This window comes from Brassica napus, chromosome C1 (assembly GCF_020379485.1).
Source record: "Brassica napus cultivar Da-Ae chromosome C1, Da-Ae, whole genome shotgun sequence".
NCBI lineage: Eukaryota > Viridiplantae > Streptophyta > Magnoliopsida > Brassicales > Brassicaceae > Brassica > Brassica napus.
This window is the reverse complement of record NC_063444.1, coordinates 27,710,400-27,732,209: the sequence shown is the minus strand read 5'-3', so window position 1 is coordinate 27,732,209 and position 21,810 is coordinate 27,710,400. Positions and strand designations below refer to the sequence as shown.

Genomic DNA, 21,810 nt, shown 5'->3' with positions numbered 1-21,810 from the left:
GGATAGGAGAGGAGGAGTGGTGAGATACGCCTCCTCGTCCACTGGAAGTCTGTTGGGTTTTTGAGGGTTCCAAAGAAGGCATGAGATTTGTCGGAGAGTCTGGAGATGAATCTTCTTAAGGGCACCATTCTTCATGTCAGCTTTTGGACCTCCTTGACGTTCCTCGGGGAAGGGATTGAATGAATGGCCCTGATTTGCTCCGGGTTGGCCTCGATGCCACGGTGGGTTACAATGTACCCAAGGAAGTTGCCAGAACTGACCCTGAATGAGCATTTAGCTGGGTTGAGCTTCATGTTATACTTCCAAAGAGTGGAGAAGGCTTGCTGCAGATGAGATATGTGGTCCTCGGCCTCTAGGGACTTGACCAGCATGTCGTCGATGTAGGCCTCCAGGGTTCGCGCTATCTGGTCCGTAAACATCATGTTCACCAAAGAACGCGTCCATGAAGCTCATCAGCTGATGCCCCGCGGTGGCGTCAACCAGATTTTTGATATGAGGTAGAGGGAAGAGATCCTTTGGACATGACTTGTTGAGGTTCGTGAAGTCTATGCAAACTCTCCACTTCCGTTCCTTTTCTTGACTGCGACGATGTTGGCTAGTCATTCCAGATATTGCACCTCGAGAATGAACCCCGCGCCGAGCAGGCTTTTGACCTCATCGTTGATGATCGCGTCTCTTTCGGAGCAAACTTCCTTCTCTTTTGCTTAACGGGTTGATGTAGGGGATCCACCTGCAGTTTGTGCATGATGATCTCCGGGATCCCAAGCATATCTGCATTGGACCAAGCGAAGCAGTCGGAGTTAGACCTGAGGAAGTCTATTAATCTCCTCGTTAATCCTTCGGTCAGCTTAGAGCCGATCTTGAGATGTCGGGTCTGATATCCTTCGGTCAATGGCACGTCGTCCACTTCCTCTACCTCCGGTTCCTCGGTGTGATGAGCCGGAGGCTTACTTTGTAATTGATATAAGACCTTGGTCTTTCCCTTCAGAGTAGTCTGGTAGCAAGAGCGGGAATCCTCTTGATCCCCTTTGACTGCCCTTATGCCCCAGGGTGTAGGGAATTTCACCATCTGGTGAAGAGTTGATGGGACGGTCCCATGCCGTGGATCCAAGGCCGTCCCAGGATCATATTGTAGGATGAATCGCAGTCAACGACAAGGAACTTAATTGACCTCTCCGGCGGTCTGCTTGACTTTTCCGCTGAACCCTATGAGTGGGGTTATCCTCCGAGTTAGAGCGCTTTCCTCCAGCCCAGATTCTTGTATGCGGCCTGGAAGATGATGTTGTCGGAGCTTCCATTATCTACCAGTATCCTTTTTACCAGGCAGTTCGCTACAGTGAGCGATATGACTAGGGCATCATGATGTGGGGTGAGAACCTTTTCCTGCTCCTTGGCTGTGAAACTTATTTCGTCTGTACCCAGGAGCAGGCGTTTTGGATTGGCTGCCTCTAGGCCGTGCTTGGCATTCCAGGTGCTTTTCTTTGCGGCTGTGTGGCTTATGGTGCTGATCTCTGAACCGCCTGATATGACGTAAATCACCCGATCCTGTCGAGGTGGCGAGACGTGAGCAGCTTCAATGGGCTTCCCCATTGTCTCCTTGCTTAGATGGCTCTTCGCCTTCTCGGAAAGGAACTCCCAGAGGTGTCCTTTCTTAAGCAACTCGTTGACCTCGATCTTCAGTGCGATGCAGTCCTCCGTTTTGTGACCTTGGTCTCGGTGGAAGTCGCACCAGATACCAGGGTTCCGGAAAGAATCGGGTGCTTTCATCTTCTGAGGCCAATTGACCTGTTGGCCCATCTGCCTTAGAACATTGATCAGCTCCGGCCTTGAGATGGAGAGGTGAGAGATGTCTGGCCACATGGACACTGCCATCCCTTCTGCCTTCTCGATCGGCCTGTTTTGGTATCTGCCCCGGTTTCGATTCCTGAAGTCCCTAGCTGATCTTTGAGAGGGGTTCTCGTCTCGCTCGGTTCGGTCTGATCTGATCGTCTTGGGATCTTGTTTTTGCTGTGCCTTAGCGCGACTGGCAACATCTTCCTCCCACTTTACCTGCGCCCAAGCTTGAGATAGGACGGCTTCCATGGTTTTGCACTGGTATTTGGTTAGCTCCTTATATAGGTCCCCGTCGGGGAGCAGGCCTCTCTTGAAGGCAGAGATAGTAGTGGGGATTCTGCATTCGGGAATAACCACCTTCTCTTGATTGAAGCGAGCTATATAGCCTCGCAGGGGTTCCGCCCGTTGCTGGAGGATTTCGTAGAGGCCATCAGAGGTGTTCTCCAGGTCTTTGCTGCTAGCGAATGTTTCCACGAATTTATCGCTGAGAATCGCAAAGGATGCTATGGACCTGGAGGGTAGGTTGATGTACCATTGCAGAGCGGGTCCGGTGAGGGTTGAGCCGAACCCTTTGCACATGGTAGCTTCACGCGACTCCTTTGAGAGTGCTACGGCGAGCATCCTTTGTCTGTATTGGGCGACGTGGTCGTCCAGATCAGTGGTGCCGTCATACGCCCTTATGCTGGGGAAGGAGAACTTCATGGGCATCTTGATCAAAGTGACCTCATCCGTGAAAGGAGTGTCGGCATAAGAGTCGGGGTTGCTCTTCCGGATGGGGGGAGCTACCCCTGGGAGCCTCTCTACCATGGACTTCATGGCATCGAGCCTCTTGGAGAACAACTGCTCCAGGTAAGCGACTATAGGAAACTCCGCTTTTGTGGCTCCGTCAGGTGCTTCCTTATCCTGTTCTGGCTCAGATTCGCTGTCTTGCACGTCGTAGGTCTGAGCATCTTTAGCCTTTTCGCTCGCTGATGCGTCTCCTCCCGACGCCGTAGGTGGGAGATTCACACCCGTTCCAGAGTTGGGTGTCTCCAGAGTCAGCATGGGACGGACCCTAGCCCGGAATCTATGCTCCTTGTTACTCTCCGTGTTGAGGGCTTGGTTCTCATCTCAGAGGTTAAGATTCTCCGATTCGAGCTGGCTAAACTTCTCGGAGCTCTGCTCCAGTTGCTTGGAGTGTTCGTTGAGCTTCTCTTTCAAGCTCTAGAATTCCGAGGAGAGCTCAGGATTAGCCTCCTCCCGAGTTTTATGCAGCTCGGTTACTTGACTTTGCTGACCATCGATTTGCCTTTGGAGTTCGGCTTCTCTTTGGGTAGCTTCGGGTAGCTCGTTCTGCTCGTCTGTTAAACAAAATAAGAGAAGAGAAGAGGCATCAGAGTAAAGACATGAAGTATGGAGGAAGGATAGAAGAGTTGAGAGGATTATGGTCGGGACAGTCCGTACAGACGAGGCCGTACGAGTGGACGTACCTTTAGGGCGACGGGATCGACCTAAGTTACCCGGGTGAAGTTAACGTGGAAGTTCACCTTTGTTACAACCTTATCTTGATCAGACCGTTGACGGAAGAGTAGTAGCGCGTCTCCAGCTGTTCCAGGCTGTAAAGTGATCAGCATCTTTGTATTAGATTCCAAGATGCCAAAGCGTGTGGCCTTCCCCATTGGTTGATTCAAACCGGACGCTCCCCTTCCCTTTGACTCCACATGCTTACTCCTTTCATTGTGCTTTAACCTAATGTCTCTCCCTTCCTATATATATTGTAATCTGATTGATTAATAAAGTAACATAAGGGTTTATGAGTTTCTCTCTCTAGTTCATCATGATTATCTCATACAATTACTCTTAAACACCTTAATCTCTCATAATCTCTCTTAAGCTCTCTCAAATCTCTCAATACCTTTCTTATTCTCTAAAATCATATGGTATCAGAGCCAGGTTGACTTTGGTATTGAGATCTTGTGTTCTTCAGCTTCAGATAAGGATTATTCTCGTTGGGTTCTAAGGAAAGATCAAGCAACTCAAGATGGGAGGAAACAAGGTTATCACGGTTCCGATTTCACAAAGGGTGGGGGAAACTACCTGTTGTGGTCTAGGCTTGTGAAGACAGCCATTGGGAGGCTAGGGTTATGGAGTCATATCACAGGTGAAGCTCCAGCACCAGTGGCCGGTACGGAAGAAGGTGGAAGAGAGCTCGCGGTCGTTGATGGAAAGAAATGGATTCAAGAGGACTTGATGGTGCTATCTGTGCTACAAGGGTCGCTTGAAGAACATCTCTTGGAAGCACCTGTGGGAGACACTCCAGAAGATATTTGGTAACATCACAAATCTGAGCCGGGTGTTTGAGCTCAAGAGAGCTATCAACATGCTTGTGCAAGATGGGGAGGAGTTCACCAAGCATCTGGGCAAGTATAGATCCTTGTGGTCTGAGCTTGAAACATTGAGGCCAAGCACAACTGATCAAAAGCTGCTTATGGAGACGCGAGAGGAAGATCAGGTGTTTGGATTGCTGTTGACGTTGGATGCTCCATTCAACGATGTAATCAAGCACATACTGAGGATGCCGAATCTTCCATCCATGGAGGAGGTGTGTGCACAGATTCAGAAGGAGGAAGGGTCTCTCGGTCTCTTCGGAAGCAAGGGAGATTTGTCTTTAGCTAACAAGGCTGAGGAAGCAACAAAGCGACCCGAGCAGTATACAAGACGGATGAAAGGAAGTATGGTGATGACAAAAGGTTTGGAGGCAATTGTGATCATTGCAAGAAACTAGGACACAAGAGAAGTCAATGCTGGATCCTTCATCCTCATCTCAAGCCGGCCAAGTTCAACATAGATCGATAAGCTAGAGCTAACCTGTCTACTGAAGCAACTGAAGCTGGTCCATCAGGAGTAGGCTCAAATGCACAAGTGGGTGAAAGCGCAGGAAGGGCTATGGCAACTCATTACACGGCCTCAAAGAGCTTGGAGCATGAAGTGATCAGAAAATCCGACATTGATGCCTTCATCAAAGCTCTTAAGGAGTCTGGTACATTCGGAAACACTCTTGGTTACTCATATACTGCTCATACAATGCCTAGGAATGAGAATAGATTACTTGATATCATTGATGAGTTGAAACTGAGAAATTAATCAACTAAAACTCATATTGCTAAAGGGATAAAGCCATTGATTGTTGATTCAGGTGCATCTCACCGTATGATTAGTGATGATAGTCTTATAAAGAACATAGAACCGGCTCATGGACATGTAATGATTGCAAATGGTGATAGAATTCCTATTATAGGAGTAGGAGACTTAAAATTGTTTGATAAGAACTCTAAAGCCTTTTACATGCCTGAGTTTACTTCTAATCTATTATTTGTCAAGAGATGCACTAATGATCTCCAATATAATGTTTTCTTTAGTCCTAATTGTTGGACCATAATTTAGCACTAAATTCTTCCCGCCAAAAAGATAAGAAACCGGTTAACAACGACCTTGAGTTGAGCTTAGACAGTACCATGAGAACCCGTAACCCGAAGTCGGACCATAAAGCCCGAGGTTCTTTGAGTATGATTGAGTCAAAGAACAAGAGAATTATTCTCCGCAAATCTCGGAGAGCGATCAATAAAGAATAAGTCGTAGCTAGAAAGGTGGAGCATGTGCAACAAATTATTAACCATATTACTAGCTTCTTGCAACAACATGGCTCTCATATAAAAGAGGCCTTGGATCTAATGAAGAGAGGGGCTTCTCCTTGGAGGAAACAAAGACAAAAAGGATATAAACAAAAGAATAAAGACTCACGAAGAAGTGGAGAGACTTCGGTATCACCAAGATCACTTCATCCTCCACCCACACATGGTGGAATCATTATATGTATTTCATGAGGAAACAATTCTTCCATTATTTCTTGGCTGAATAAAAACGAAAGAGATGAGTTTCCGAATGTACATCTCACGAAGTAAACACATTGTTGTGTTTGTTAAAGACAAGAATCTATGACGAAAGCAACCCTCGTATCACGTTAATGACACGAGCTTATCTTCGTACGACAAGATCGATCTAACGAGATCGTATGCGGATAGTTCGAGTTAATTGAACTCGCCAACCAGACATCGAATACTTCTCATTCCAGACAAGAGATCGCAAAGCAGACATCTAGCCCGAGACCAGCGAAACAAAGGTCTCACTCCGAACTGAGGAAACCGACATCTCATTCGAGATGATTATAACTGAACTACGTTTAGACTTGATCCCTTGATGGGTACGTAGGCAGCTCGATCCCGAGTTCAGTCACGATCTTCCTTCAATCGAAATACCTATGCTATTCGGTATACGAATAGAGTCCATTTTGTCAACTCATACCGGATTATATCGTTGTGTTCTGAGGATATCGTTGCCCACGTTATTTTCTTCCCCATATTGAACTCCTGATCACTACCAAATTCTTAGTGTAGATTTTAGGAACTACATTTTGGGGCCGACTGTGGGGAAGAAAAACGAAAAACGTCGTTGCTAGGAACCCGATCTAAGGCTTGTAAGCACGAAAATGGATCCATCTTATATGGTGTTTAATACCGCAACAAACGAACCATCACACCATGATGGCATCGATCTTACTAGATCATAAACGAGAAACGAAACATAAGATTCGATTCGATTTTTACCTAAGCCAAATCGAATCTCTGTTACTGGCAAAATTAGTTCATCTCGCCGTTTTAATTCACCGATAACGTTCTCAAACCATAGCAGACCGACGACGAGTTCTAATAGCCCGACCTCCCAAGTTCAGATCATGTCGAATGATGGCACAACACGAGAAAGTTTGCCGACCGAACAGATGCATCAAAACGAATATCAACAATACATGGTCTTAGAACAAGGGGAAGAAAAAGACCCTATCATGCATCGAGCATGAATCCTCAATCAATAGGAGATCAAAAGTGAGGAAGAATCTTAAAGAGGCTGAATCACAATACCTCGAACAAGCATGGAATGTGTACAGAAACTAAGTACACCAGATTCTCAAGGTCTCGATATGTTTATCGAGAGGACGTCAAGAAACCAGAACTCTTTACCTCCCAAAGAAGAAGAGTACAAATTCTTAAAGACGGCTAATATGCTCGTCATGTGAAGATGAAGCAATAAGAAACAAGGTGGTTGGTTAAGGTCTCAAGACAATGGAGATACCACTACAAGGGACAAGCATGCATGGTTGGTTAAGGTCTCAAGACAATGGAGATGCCACTACAAGGGACAAGCATGCATGGTGGGTTAAGGTCTCAAGACAATGGAGATACCACTACAAGGGACAAGCATGCATGGTTGGTTAAGGTCTCAAGACAATGGAGATGCCACTACAAGGGACAAGCATGCATGGTGGGTTAAGGTCTCAAGACAATGGAGATGCCACTACAAGGGACAAGCATGTATGGTGGGTTAAAGTCTCAAGACAATGGATTATTAGTTTATCATATCTCATCTACCATTTGTCATACTTGTAACCCCTATATATATGGGATGTTCACATAAACAAATCAATCAAGCAAATAAGATTCTCCTTATTTACTCTATTTCTCTCTCTACTTTCTAGATTAAACACATCTCTCTCTTATTCTTCACTATGTTATTCAATTTCTAACACGTCATTGCTTCACGAGTTAGATACGATCAAGTATTCGACCAAACCAGAATTCTTCACTCCCTAAAACAGATGAACAAGACCTCTCGCTGGGAGACTGAGACAATTATAAACAGAAACGTATTATTATCGTTTCATGACAATAATGATTCTCTTCCCCCTAGAAAACAATAAGAAAAAGCTCTTGAACTCGGGCACGCATGCTCTTCCCATAAAGAGGGCTCCACTTCGAGAAAACTAAGCCCAAGACTATTTCCACTTTGCAACAAAAACGACAACAAAAGCCCATCATATTCCCATCGCTATGTTATTGGATCATTAAGTCAACAATCATGACTGGATAATTCATCCACTTCGTAACTTGTTCGACAAAGAGATAGAAGAAAAGTTTAATATCAAATTCACACTAACGACTCCGTAAACGACATCCCGAGATGGAGGGCTCATGATTTAAAAAGACCAAAACCACACGATCCTTACCGTGGTTTTACAAATCAACTACAGCTATGTATCAGACCCAAAGGACGTTCATCCTCTACGAACACAACTCATCAAGTCCTCAAGTTGGAGACTTATAGATAAAAGAGGACGTCGATAAGTATAGACGTTTGACTTAAAAGAAAAAGGCTTATCATACAGAAAAGAACAAAAGACACACAAGGACATAGTTGTCTCCACCACGTGATTGGTATCACAAGAACGGGAGGCTTTATATCAAGTCTTTATATCAGACACGTGCCTTTTCCAGGATCCCACTCAACTTCTCAGCAAAAGAAACAACCACAAAGACGATGCCATCTCCACCGCTATATTAAAAAGTAATTACATCCACGCAGTGGAGGGAAAGACCTTCTAAAGAGCTCGCAAGCTAGACTAAGGCCCTATCACCAAGACCAGAGAAGAAATATATATTCTCCTTATGTTCCTATCTTCTTAATGACATGTCTCGTTTGACGAGTAATCATGTGATGTCCCATATAATGCATGCCAAGCCCTTCCTACATAATCAACGAGACGTTACCATCATTGTTTTTACAAGAATGAAGGTCGTCACCTCGTAATAGAGACGGACACGAACTAAAGAAGAGGTCGCTCTCCATGTCCCTTCTGTCTCCCTGATACGACTACGTGTTTGGTGAAGAAACAAACCAGAATTCTTATAAGAATCAACGAACTCGATTTTTCGTTCGAACGAAAACCGACGAACTCAACGTTCTGTTCAAGACCGATGAAATAGACGTCTCCTTCGAAGTGACTATAAATTCGGCCATCAGAGATTTGAATTAAGGTTAATATTCATTCGACCCCCATGAACGAGAACTCGCAAGCTGGAAGAATCACAACTACATGCACCTCTCTCTCACGGAACAACGAAGAAACAATCGATATCCTGACCATCGCTGGATCGAAAGGACAGAACGCGCCAGAGATCGGAAGCTAAAACCGTAAACACCTTTCCCTATGACGAACTCTCCACTTTCCAGAAAAGCACGAGCTCTTAGAGACTTCTCTGATTCAACAAGAGAGACAACGAAAAAGAAAAATATGTTGTTATCACTTCACTGTATAACAAAGACACAGCTTTCCATCATGTGATTGGAAAAACGAAGAGCTCGGACTAATTAGCGAGCCACATCCAGAAAAACCACCGCATTTTCTATTAATGTGTTATGGAATCATTACACCTACAAGGCGAACGATCAAACAACTAATATTGTTTGAGGAGACGAAAGTATATTCAATTCTTTATATCCATTGCACGAAGTAAAAACGTCTCCATATCTACTAAAATAAATGTCTCGCTCCAAACGAAACTGATGTCTCGCTCAAGACTGATATAACTGACGTCCCTATAGAGATGGTAATAATAAACTACGTTAGACTCGATCTCATATTGACTGACAAACGAGTAGAAGAGAGTATTCCATGCGACTTCGCCAGCAGAGGAAAGCTGACTTTTCGTCCTTCAATCTCGTCACCTCACTCGAAGTACTGGGGGGCAACTAACTATTGGACCCAGATTTATCACCAGATCTCTCCCGCTAAAAAAAAAAGCCATTAACGATCTCTCCACCTATGATCACCTGGAAAAACAGAAAGGCAGTTTGTGACACCCCGATTTACATAATAAAATGTTACGATAAATAAATAGCTCTGATACCAAAATGTGACACCCGTCACTTTCGAAATATAATAAATAGATTAAAGCGGAAATAAAATAATAATACAACTCAAATAATAATAATAATTTCCACCATAATATAAAAGTCAATACGATAGCATAACGCCAAAAGGCCCGATAACGATAACATCCGAAATATAAAATACGACATAAACCGAAAGTCTGAAATAGGAATAACATAAACGATAAAAGTCCAAAGGCCTAAAGACCCGATAAAGATAAAAGCGGTAAAAGCGATAGAAGCCCAAAAGCCCAATAACACCGGTCCGATAATCACTCCTGCTCGTCGGTCTCACCTGAAAGGGGGAAAGAAGGAGGGGTGAGCAACAGGGGAGTTGCCCAGCGAGGTATGGGATGCTAAACCGCAAACCACAGACTGAGTTCATAGCACTACTAAAATGTAGGCCTAGCTCTAGCATGAAACAAACACGGTGCCTATTACACCACACATAATAATCAATATTCGGCTAGAGGACTAGCCGTTACAACTCATGCGCTTATAGTACATAGCTACTCTCTGCACCACGCATCTCCTCATACGGATATATACATATACTCGAAGCGTCGCTAGTACAGTCTGTCTCTGTACCCCCGCCCATCGTAGCGTCGAATGCAAACGTCTCTGCACCACGCCCCAAACAGTAGCGTCGAAGCTCAAACGTCTCTGAACTCACGCCCATATCACACCGTAGCGTCGAAGCTCAGACATCTCTGAACTCACGCCCTCATCACATAGTCCCTACTCATAACTTTGTATATACATATATATAGCAGTTCTTAGCATCAATCATTTCACACAATCGTTGAATCCTCTATTATCCTAATTCCAGTTAACAATCAATATCAATAATGAACAAGCAAGACTCTCAAATAGACTCGATTCACAAAGACGGATCATGTTTCGAAACTAAACTTTCCATAATGGTAGTACTAAACTAGCTCGGGATTTAACGGAATAGCCCTCACCTTAGCAATGAAGAGAAGTGGTATATATGACCTCCAGCTGCTCAAATGGACTCCAAATCTGAAATCAGATCGAAATTTCGAGTCAGAACGCCTTTCGAACGGTTTAAAACGGGTATTTACGGAAAAGTCAACTCGTTGGTCAAAGTCAACCCGGTCAAGCTTTGACCAGAAATCGATTTGACTAAACCGACCGGTTTACCCTAACCGAAACGAAATCAATTTAAACCGGTCAAACCAGTGGTTAACCGAGTCAACCGAGTTGACTCACTGAGTTGACTCGGACGAGTTGACCGAGTCACCGGCGAGTTACCGGCGACGGTCAACGGCGGCGACGGCGGATATTCCGGCGGCGGGGGACGGTGGTCCGGCGGTGGCGACGTTTTCCGGCGGCGGCGCGTGTACCTCACGCGCGCAGAGGCGAAACTTCCGGAGGCGCGTGCGGCTTCGTCCGGACTCCGATTGAGGCGTTTTTGGTGGCCACGGATTCGTCTCGACGAGAGGAACACGATGGTAGTCTTTGGTTGCGGATGATGGTGGTGACGAGCTTGACGACGTCCTGGCGTGTGGTGGCTCCGGCGATGAGCTCAGGTGAGCTTTCTCTCTTCTTCTTCTCTCTCTCTCTCTCTCTCTCTCTCTCTCTCTCTCTCTCTCTCTCTCTCTCTCTCTCTCTCTCTCTCTCTCTCTCTCTCTCTCTTTCTTAAGTTTTATAGAAGTTGAAGATGGTGGGGAAGAAGGTGAAGATGGTGGAAGAGAAGGTGGAAGTGGTGGGGTTGGAGAAAGAAGTGGAGATGGTGGGAGTGGTGGGTCATTACAATTCTCCCCCACTTATAAGGAATTCGTCCCCGAATTCATGTCATAAGTTGACGTGCCCAATATCATCATAGCAAAACCTCGAATACTAATCGTCGCTCGGCTTTTCAGGTCTCCTCCTGAGTCTTATCTCCCTCCCCAACGAACTCGGACAAACACAGTCGATATTCCCCGAACTGTTTTCTCTTGATGATCCAAAATCTTCAATAGATGATAAGGTCCATAAAATCTTTATGAACTCACTTGACGTCAACTGCAAAATAATTATAGCGCCTTCTCAACTTTTGCAATGCTGTCATATGAACCAAGTCCTAGAAGGCTGATATACTGCTGATAAAGTAACTGCAAGCAACTAATCCAATCCACTCCAGTGCAGGATACAATTCCATGTATCTCGGTTTAAGCTCCTTTATCTTCTGAGTCTTAGGCTCCTCCTGAAATGTCCTTATTTTAAGGTATGCCCATATGTAGCTCTAAATCCTTACGGTGCTTAGCTGCATAAATCCTCTGACGTCATGGGCTTCCGAAAGCCAATCCTTGAGCATATCCTTTGCTCTACCGTCTCTTGAACCATTAATAGTTCTAACTCATATTGCTCCCCCACTTTGGTCCAACAAAGTGGTGTACGACCAGACCCACCATAAAACTTCGACGGTGCCATCATAATACTCAAATGATAACAGGTACATCACGATGAATTCCTGATCGCTCTCAAACTCTCCATAACAACAAGCTCTCCATAACAACAATCTAAATCTGCTTATCTTTCGGTTAGAAGATCCCCCTAAAAAGACTAAAACTTAACCAAACGCAAACTCACAAAACTATGAAAAGCTCTTAAGTCAAATAAGCCGTGAGGTAACTCACACCAACCACAACCAATCATACACGAGATTCACAAATCTCGAACTATACAAGATAACCACAAAACCACAAATATTAACACAAGCAAGTATGATAAGAACATACCCGCTATCGGCTCAGCTCCCTGGGGATCTCCAACTGTAAACACACGTGGAGCGATGGCTAAACGCTTCGGTGGTGGTGGAAGCGCTGCATTACCCCTCCTCGGACAGTCTCTGAAAATGTGACCAGGCTGGTTACAACCAAAACAGTTCCTAACATCCACTACTGGTGCTGCTGCCGCTGCTGGTGGCGCAAACTGGGCATCAAATAGCCTACTCCGACAAACCCTACTCTTATGTCCCATCTTTCCACAATAAAAGCATTGTATGCTCGGTTTGTCCCATGTCCTCTGCTGTGCCTCTAAAGTCCCTCCAAACTTAGGCTGATCTGCCTTGGTGTACTTCTGCTCCTCTGCCAAACCTGCCTCCTGCTCGGCAGCTTTCTCCACCAAGTCTCCCAATCTGTGATAAGTGGCGACACGGCACCTGTTACGAATCTCTACTCGCATCCCATTCAAAAATTTCCTCATCAGGTCTTCCTCTAAAATGCCCTCTCCAGCAAACCTGCGAAGTTGGTTAAACACAACCTCATACTCCCTGATAGACATCTTACCCTGACTTACATGCTCGAACTCGCATTTCTTCCTATCCATAGCTTCCTTCGGAAAGTATTTCCTATCGAACTCTCGGATGAAGTCTGCGAAGGTAAGCCTCTCTGGCCCAAAGTGACTCAATCGTATTCCCTCCCACCATATAAGAGCATCTCCACGAAGGTACTGCATAGTCAATCTGAGCGACAACTCTGGTGGACACTCAATAATCTCCAGCTTCCGTTGCAAGGCTAACTTCCAATCATGTGCAGCTACAGCATCCACTGTTCCGCTAAAATGCTCCATCTCCATGTTTCTCATCTGACATGTCAGCCTGTAGAACCTCTCATCATAAACCGGGTAAACATGAGGTCGCGGTGGTGGTGGCGGTAGATCCTGAACACCATGAGCAAACTGCTGAACTGGACCCTGCTGATCCTGTTGGACCTGAACCAGTGGAACTTGCTGAACCCGAATCTGCGGACCCTGCTGCGCCTGAACCTGAGGACCCTGCTGAACGGCAGCCATCTGACGAGCAACCTCCTGAGCAGCTACTCGGGCGGCCTCCTGAGCGGCCTGCCTGGCTGCCTCCTGGGCAATCTGCTGAAGTGCCTCCTGAGCGGCCTGTCTAGCGGCATCCTGAACCATCTGTCTCAATGCATCCTGATCAACTGGTGGAGCCGCGGGTGGTGGAACTGCAGGCTGCTCATGCTCATCTACATTGTCTCTAACGGCTCTGGCGGTCTGGGCACGGGTGGTTCTTCTCCTTGGCGGCATCTAAAAGGAAAGCGAAAAGTTAACTTACGCTGAACTTTGGATACCAACATTTAAGGAGAAGTGATATCGAACGGAAAGATGCTATTTATTTTTATTTTCAAAATTCCCAAATCCCCGAAAATATTTTGAAATCGTTTAAAACCGTCAAAACCGAATAAAACCAGGTCTCCAAAAATCGCCATCCCGGGTCGGAGCCGGGACGGAACCCGCTCTGATACCAAATTGTGACACCCCGATTTACATAATAAAATGTTACGATAAATAAATAGCTCTGATACCAAAATGTGACACCCGTCACTTTCGAAATATAATAAATAGATTAAAGCGGAAATAAAATAATAATACAACTCAAATAATAATAATAATTTCCACCATAATATAAAAGTCAATACGATAGCATAACGCCAAAAGGCCCGATAACGATAACATCCGAAATATAAAATACGACATAAACCGAAAGTCTGAAATAGGAATAACATAAACGATAAAAGTCCAAAGGCCTAAAGACCCGATAAAGATAAAAGCGGTAAAAGCGATAGAAGCCCAAAAGCCCAATAGCACCGGTCCGATAATCACTCCTGCTCGTCGGTCTCACCTGAAAGGGGGAAAGAAGGAGGGGTGAGCAACAGGGGAGTTGCCCAGCGAGGTATGGGATGCTAAACCGCAAACCACAGACTGAGTTCATAGCACTACTAAAATGTAGGCCTAGCTCTAGCATGAAACAAACACGGTGCCTATTACACCACACATAATAATCAATATTCGGCTAGAGGACTAGCCGTTACAACTCATGCGCTTATAGTACATAGCTACTCTCTGCACCACGCATCTCCTCATACGGATATATACATATACTCGAAGCGTCGCTAGTACAGTCTGTCTCTGTACCCCCGCCCATCGTAGCGTCGAATGCAAACGTCTCTGCACCACGCCCCAAACAGTAGCGTCGAAGCTCAAACGTCTCTGAACTCACGCCCATATCACACCGTAGCGTCGAAGCTCAGACATCTCTGAACTCACGCCCTCATCACATAGTCCCTACTCATAACTATGTATATACATATATATAGCAGTTCTTAGCATCAATCATTTCACACAATCGTTGAATCCTCTATTATCCTAATTCCAGTTAACAATCAATATCAATAATGAACAAGCAAGACTCTCAAATAGACTCGATTCACAAAGACGGATCATGTTTCGAAACTAAACTTTCCATAATGGTAGTACTAAACTAGCTCGGGATTTAACGGAATAGCCCTCACCTTAGCAATGAAGAGAAGTGGTATATATGACCTCCAGCTGCTCAAATGGACTCCAAATCTGAAATCAGATCGAAATTTCGAGTCAGAACGCCTTTCGAACGGTTTAAAACGGGTATTTACGGAAAAGTCAACTCGTTGGTCAAAGTCAACCCGGTCAAGCTTTGACCAGAAATCGATTTGACTAAACCGACCGGTTTACCCTAACCGAAACGAAATCAATTTAAACCGGTCAAACCAGTGGTTAACCGAGTCAACCGAGTTGACTCACTGAGTTGACTCGGACGAGTTGACCGAGTCACCGGCGAGTTACCGGCGACGGTCAACGGCGGCGACGGCGGATATTCCGGCGGCGGGGGACGGTGGTCCGGCGGTGGCGACGTTTTCCGGCGGCGGCGCGTGTACCTCACGCGCGCAGAGGCGAAACTTCCGGAGGCGCGTGCGGCTTCGTCCGGACTCCGATTGAGGCGTTTTTGGTGGCCACGGATTCGTCTCGACGAGAGGAACACGATGGTAGTCTTTGGTTGCGGATGATGGTGGTGACGAGCTTGACGACGTCCTGCGTGTGTGGTCCGGCGGGGTGAGCTCTCTCTCTCTCTCTCTCTCTCTCTCTCTCTCTCTCTCTCTCTCTCTCTCTCTCTCTCTCTCTCTCTCTCTCTCTCTCTCTCTTTCTTAAGTTTTATAGAAGTTGAAGATGGTGGGGAAGAAGGTGAAGATGGTGGAAGAGAAGGTGGAAGTGGTGGGGTTGGAGAAAGAAGTGGAGATGGTGGGAGTGGTGGGTCATTACACAGTTGTTGATGCTTAAGCAAAAGAAATACGGAGACGTATTTGTTGAGACCGAGCATCTTCCAGAGGGGAGGACAAACCCCATTCTCTTCCACCTAAAACAAACAAGAACCCGTGAGATGAAGAATGAGGAATACACTCTCCCCTTCTTGTGATCATCATTCAACTTTGGAATTTATGAGAGATCAATTTCTCACCACAATAAATTCATATATACTGTCCCATCATATTTTCCAATAATATGATCTGTGTTAACTCAAGAATGACATTCATGTACAAACACCAAGAAAACCATGTTCTCATCGGAGACCACGGTTACAAACCCTACATCACACCCGATTCCCAAGATCTCAATATGTGTAAGTATAAGATCGAGGAGACGTCAAGAAACGAGACTACCCCACTTTCCACGAGACGAGAACGTTAAGCTTGTGACCTGAAAACAAAAATATAAATTCTTGTTAATCATCATTAAAGGAATGGCACGAATCCACGAGTTCCTAAAAGGAGGCCCCGAACGTAGCTATATTTGTTACTAAACGGTCTCACTCGAGACGGGGATCTCTCGGGCGGAGCAACACCAACGAAGAAACCATAAACATTATTACCAGTATAAAAATCTTCACCACCGTTTGATGAAAGGGAAAAAGTGGACCCTCCAAAGATTAAGAGCTAAAAGAAGAAGTGTCATCTATTTATGATTAATTCATAACACAATTAGGTCTTTGCATTGGCAAAAGCCGAGGATCTCCCCTACTTTTCACGAGATCTAAACCACGACTATCTCGACCAACACACGATCAACAAAATATGTTCACTTATTTTGATGTGAGGATAGTTATTCTTCCTTCAACCACATCACGACAGCACCACGATCTAAATCAAACCACCACAGCCCGAGTCTCAATAGACTTGGCAAAGATTGAATCAGCTAGCTCGAACGCGAAAGCCTAGCAACTCGCGCTCCAGGCAATTTAACCAACCGAAGACAACGCAAAAATCCCTCGAGCTATCGAGCTTCCGAAACCCTACGGTCGCAGATACAAACTATATGAAACACTTATCCACCGTCATTAAGCAAATACAGATCTTGCATCCGAATTAAAAATAGACAAACTCGACCTTTAACGAGCTCGTGAAACACGAAGGATCGACAAAGTGGCCCTTTTCCGATAATGGCATCGAGTTCGACCTCTGATGCAGAAGCTCAAGGGGGCGAAAATGCATCTTGCTCCACGAAAACAATGAGCCATATGTCCAAGGAACCTTACCAGCTCAGTGGCCGAGCTCGACTCTTCAAGATGATCGCCCAACACAATTCCCAAAGAGCTGAAGTTAAGGAGCCAATGAAACTTAACACTCTCATATCGGTAGTGAGCTTTTGAACAAGCTCTTATCATGCCTCAAGAAAAATATTTAGGACGATATCAAGCAGATCGCGACAAAGATACCGAAGAGGCGCGAAGAAAGCTCAAGCCTTGCATTCCACACTCCTTAAGTGACAAATCCACCCACTTCATTATGAAAAGAGCCATCGAACGCCCGACTTCAAATGATCTCGAACTACTTAAGGAGCCAGTATATCCTTTTCCATAGAAGAAGCAAATAGATTATGTATATACCAAATCATGGAAAATCACAAACAAAATCCAAAGCATCACTAAAAGTATTTTCAAACAAAAGCAAAACCACAAGAGGCGGTAAGCGCGACATGGTCCACGATGGCGAACTATGAGTTGTGCAGATATTAAGTCAATAATTCACAGCCTGAATATCTCGTCCTATCATCAGTTACATGAAGAACACACGATCCAACACCACTTCTTCTTCGGTAGTTCGCAGTCACCAAGACTAGAACACGCCCATGTCGGTAAACAATTCTTTATAATCTATTTACGCATATCAATATACTGAATCAGACAATACAGGTTCTTGCATTTCTATTGCGATCTTGTAAGTTATCAAACTCATATTTATTCATTAGTTTGTTTCACGAGTTCATAAATAAACTTATACAACTGGAAAATGTTCTATACACTCTTATTGCTCGAGCTCTTAGCGATTTTTACCAAGTGGTCTCAAACGACCCAAGCTCTCATCAACCTAAACCACCTTCAACATCAATAAACTGCGTCCTTTGGCCACCACTGGTCCGCGAGTTGGATTTCTGATCAGCTTCCATCTCGCAAAACATCTCAAGGACAATCGATATAAATCGCTCCTACAGCCGAACCAAAGTAAACGTTCGACTCTTTGCGTGTAGCCAATCATTTTGCATTGACTTAATGATTCATTGGGATTATATCTATATTTCCAACACTTTTACACAAACAAAAAAATATTGACATAAACCTTAGCCGATACAAAATAAACGACCAGGCTCACATCAAAATCTCATACACAGAAACAAACTCGATACTTTTTAAACTCAGTAACTCTATCGGCGAGCTCGACCTCGTATTTTTAAAGCCACAAATTCTTTCCACTCCCCATATTTCAAACAACTTTTTCAGAAAATACATCAATCTCCTGTCGGATCCATATGCATAAAAGAGGTCGATCACTCAATGATCAAACCAACTTTTAACGACTTGATGCAATTTATCTATTTGCTTGGAGAAACTCTCATTTCGATCATGAAAGAACCAAGATCGAACACTCAATGCAATCGTTCATGCATGATCTCGCCATCGAATAGCGAACGACTTTGCAAACTCATTAAAGAAGAAAATGGCTCGGAGTCATGTTGTCTCAATTGATAAAAGGCTTCTCCGTTCTCCAACCTCATCGCTTCACTTGAAGAACTGGGGGGACAAATGTTGGACCATAATTTAGCACTTAATTCTTCCCGCCAAAAGGATAAGAAACCGGTTAACGACGACCTCGAGTTGAGCTTAGACATGCCCATGAGAACCCGTAACCCGAAGTCGGCCCATAGAGCCCGAGGTTCTTTGAGTATGATTGAGTCAAAGAACAAGAGAATTATTCTCCGCATATCTCGGATAGCGATCAATAAAGAATAAGTCATAGCTAGAAAGGTGGAGCATGTGAAACAAATTATTAACCATATTACTAGCTTCTTGCAACAACCTGGCTCTCATATAAAAGAGGCATTGGATATAACGAAGAGGGGGGCTTCTCCTTGGAGGAAATAAAGACAAAAAGGATATAAACAAAAGAATAAAGACTCACGAAGAAGTAGAGAGACTTCGGTATCACCAAGATCACTTCATCCTCCACCCACACATGGTGGAATCATTATATCTATTTCATGAGGAAACAATTCTTCCATTATTTCTTGGCTGAATAAGAACGAGAGAGATGAGTTTCCTAATGTCCATCTCACGAAGTAAACACATTGTTGTGTTTGTTAAAGACAAGAGTCTATGACGAAAGCAACCCTCGTGTGTATCACGTTAATGACACGAGCTTACTTCGTACGACAAGATCGATCTAACGAGATCGTATGCGGATAGTTTGAGTTAATTGAATTCGTCAACCAGACATCGAATACTTCTCATTCCAGACAAGAGATCGCAAAGCAGACATCTAGCCTGAGACCAGCGAAACCGAGGTCTCACTCCGGACCGATGAAACTGACATCTCATTCGAGATGATTATAACCAAACTACGTTTAGACTTGATCCCTTGACGGGTACGTAGGCAGCTCGATCCCGAGTTCAGTCACGATCTTCCTTCAATCGAAATACCTATGCTATTCGGTATACGAATAGAGTCCATTTTGTCAACTCATACCTGATTATATCGTTGTGTTCTGAGGATATCGTTTCCCACGTTATTTTCTTCCCCAGATTGAACTCCCGATCACTATCAAATTCTTAGTGTATATTTTAGGATCTACACTAATGATGTGAAATTTCAGGATATTGAGAGGAGTAAGTTGATTGGGCAAGGAGTAACCAAAGGAGATCTTTATTTACTTGAAGACATTGCCCCCATTTCTAGTTGTTTGTTGAGTTCTGTTTTAAGTAAAGGTGCATTATTGCGTTCTAGGCTAGGACATCCACATGTTAGAGCCTTGAGCTTAATGTTACCAGGTGTCATGTTTAAAAATAATGATTGTGAGACTTGTATCTTGGGATAACATTGTAAGACTGTGTTTAAAAGATCTACTACTATCTATGATAATTGCTTTGATCTTATTCACTCTGATGTATGGACTGCTCCATGTTTATCTAGAGATAATTACAAGTACTTTGTCACATTCATAGATGAAAAATCTAAATACACCTGGATAACACTCATTAAAACAAATGATAGGGTTCTTGATGCATTTAAAAACTTTCAATCTTATGTATCTAACCAGTATAATGCCAAGATTAAGATTTTCAAGTCTGATAATGGTGGAGAGTATACTGGCAATGCATTCAAGAACCATCTAGCTCAACATGGGATTCTCCATCGGACAAGCTGTCCCAACACTCCTCAACAGAATGGAGTGGCTGAGAGGAAGAACATACATCTAATGGAGGTGGCAAGGTCTATGATGTTTCACACAAGTGTACCAAAGAGATTTTGGAGTGATGCTGTGATCTCGGCGTATTATCTGATTAATAGGATACCAACCAAGATCTTGGAAGATCAAGCACCCTACGAAGTTCTCAACAGAAGCAAACCGGTACTGGATCATCTAATGGTGTTTGGGTGTGTGTGCTTTGTGCTGGTACCAGGCGAGCTGAGGAACAAGCTAGAAGCCAAGAGTATAAGGGATATGTTCAGCGGCTACTCAACCTCACAAAAGGGGTACAAATTCTACGACTCAGATGCCAGGAGAGTTCTTGTGTCTAGAGACGTCAAGTTCTTGGAGGATAAGAGCTTTTATGGAGATAGGAAGTGGGAAGATCTTGAAGATTTGTCTCAGCCATCTGATAAAGCTACAAGTCTTAGGCGTGTGCTAGAAGGACTTGGGATCAACATGTCCAAGGATCAGCAACCAACAAGCGTTAATGACTCTGAAGAACCATCACACCTTGATCATGAGGGGGGAAATGAACCTGAGACTGAAGATCATGAAGATCAAGACTCGGATAACCATGATCAAGGAGTGATACAAGGTGAAGAAGAATCTATCCAAGAAGATCAGATTGAAACCAATGTAGTTGAGGGAGAAGTTGTGGAGCCTGCTATTGAGCATGTTCATGTTTCTTTGAGGAGAAGCACACGGCTAAAGAAGGATTCTTCCAACTGGGTAAACACGAGAGTGTACTACAATGCCCAGGCTATGGAGCATCCTTCCCAAGCTGTGTGTTCATTCGCCAAGTTTCCAGATGATCATTGTTCGTTCATGGTGAGCTTGGATGAGAGCTTTGTTCCGAGGTCATATGAAGAAGCAATGCTACATAAGGATTGGAAGGAGTCGGTTGGTGATGAAGCTAATGCTATGATTAAGAACGAGACATGGTATGAAAGTGAGTTACCAAAAGGCAAGTAGACAGTAACTAGCAGATGGATATTTACAATCAAATATCTCCCCAATGGAAAGATTGAAAGAAATAGAACAAGACTGGTGGCTAGAGGATACACTCAGACTTATTGAGAAGATTATATAGATACATTTGCTCATGTGGCCAAGCTTCACACTATTAGAATTGTATTATCAGTGGCTGTGAATCTTGGATGGAATCTTTGGCAGATGGATATGAAGAATGCATTTCTTCAAGGAGAACTAGAAGATGAAGTCTATATGCATCCTCCAGGTCTTGAGAGTCTTGTTAAGCCAGGGAATGTATTGAGACTCAAGAAAGCCATTTATGGACTGAAACAGTCGCCTAGAACTTGGTACAATAAGCTGAGTACAACATTGAATGGGCGTGGCTTTAGAAAGTCTTAACTGGATCACACTCTCTTCACTCTCAACACACCATCAGATATCATCTGTCTACTTGTGTACGTGGATGACATCATCATAACAGGTAGTGATAAGGCTGGAAACCAAGCCACAAAGGAGTTTTTGAAATATGTGTTTGAAATCAAAGACTTAGAAGAAATGAAATACTTCCTTGGATTGAGTTGTGTAGATCTAAGGAAGGCTTATTCATTTCTCAAAGGAAATATACACTTG

The 21,810-nt window shown here is 44.2% G+C and overlaps 2 protein-coding genes across 4 annotated transcripts; both read right to left on the bottom strand.

Moving 5' to 3' along the window:
• Positions 1-1,230: 1,230 nt before the first annotated feature.
• LOC125579914 lies at positions 1,231-2,877 on the bottom strand. The gene has a single exon (XM_048743821.1). It carries the CDS (start codon positions 2,875-2,877, stop codon positions 1,231-1,233), a length of 1,647 nt encoding a protein of 548 aa, XP_048599778.1.
• A 6,787-nt stretch (positions 2,878-9,664) lies between these two features.
• On the bottom strand, positions 9,665-15,498 carry LOC111202108. 3 transcript variants are annotated; one of them, XM_048745748.1, is made up of 3 exons: positions 15,181-15,498; positions 14,946-15,003; positions 9,665-14,275 (listed from the first exon to the last, which is right to left on the bottom strand). In XM_048745748.1, the coding sequence occupies exon 3, from the start codon at positions 13,678-13,680 to the stop codon at positions 12,304-12,306; it is 1,377 nt and encodes a 458-aa protein (XP_048601705.1). In that variant the 5' UTR covers positions 13,681-14,275; positions 14,946-15,003; positions 15,181-15,498; the 3' UTR covers positions 9,665-12,303. The 3 variants fall into 3 exon arrangements, with proteins under 3 accessions (XP_048601705.1, XP_048601703.1, XP_048601704.1); XM_048745746.1 differs by having other exon boundaries at positions 15,214-15,498; XM_048745747.1 differs by having other exon boundaries at positions 9,665-13,680; positions 15,214-15,498.
• Between the last annotated feature and the right edge of the window lie 6,312 nt (positions 15,499-21,810).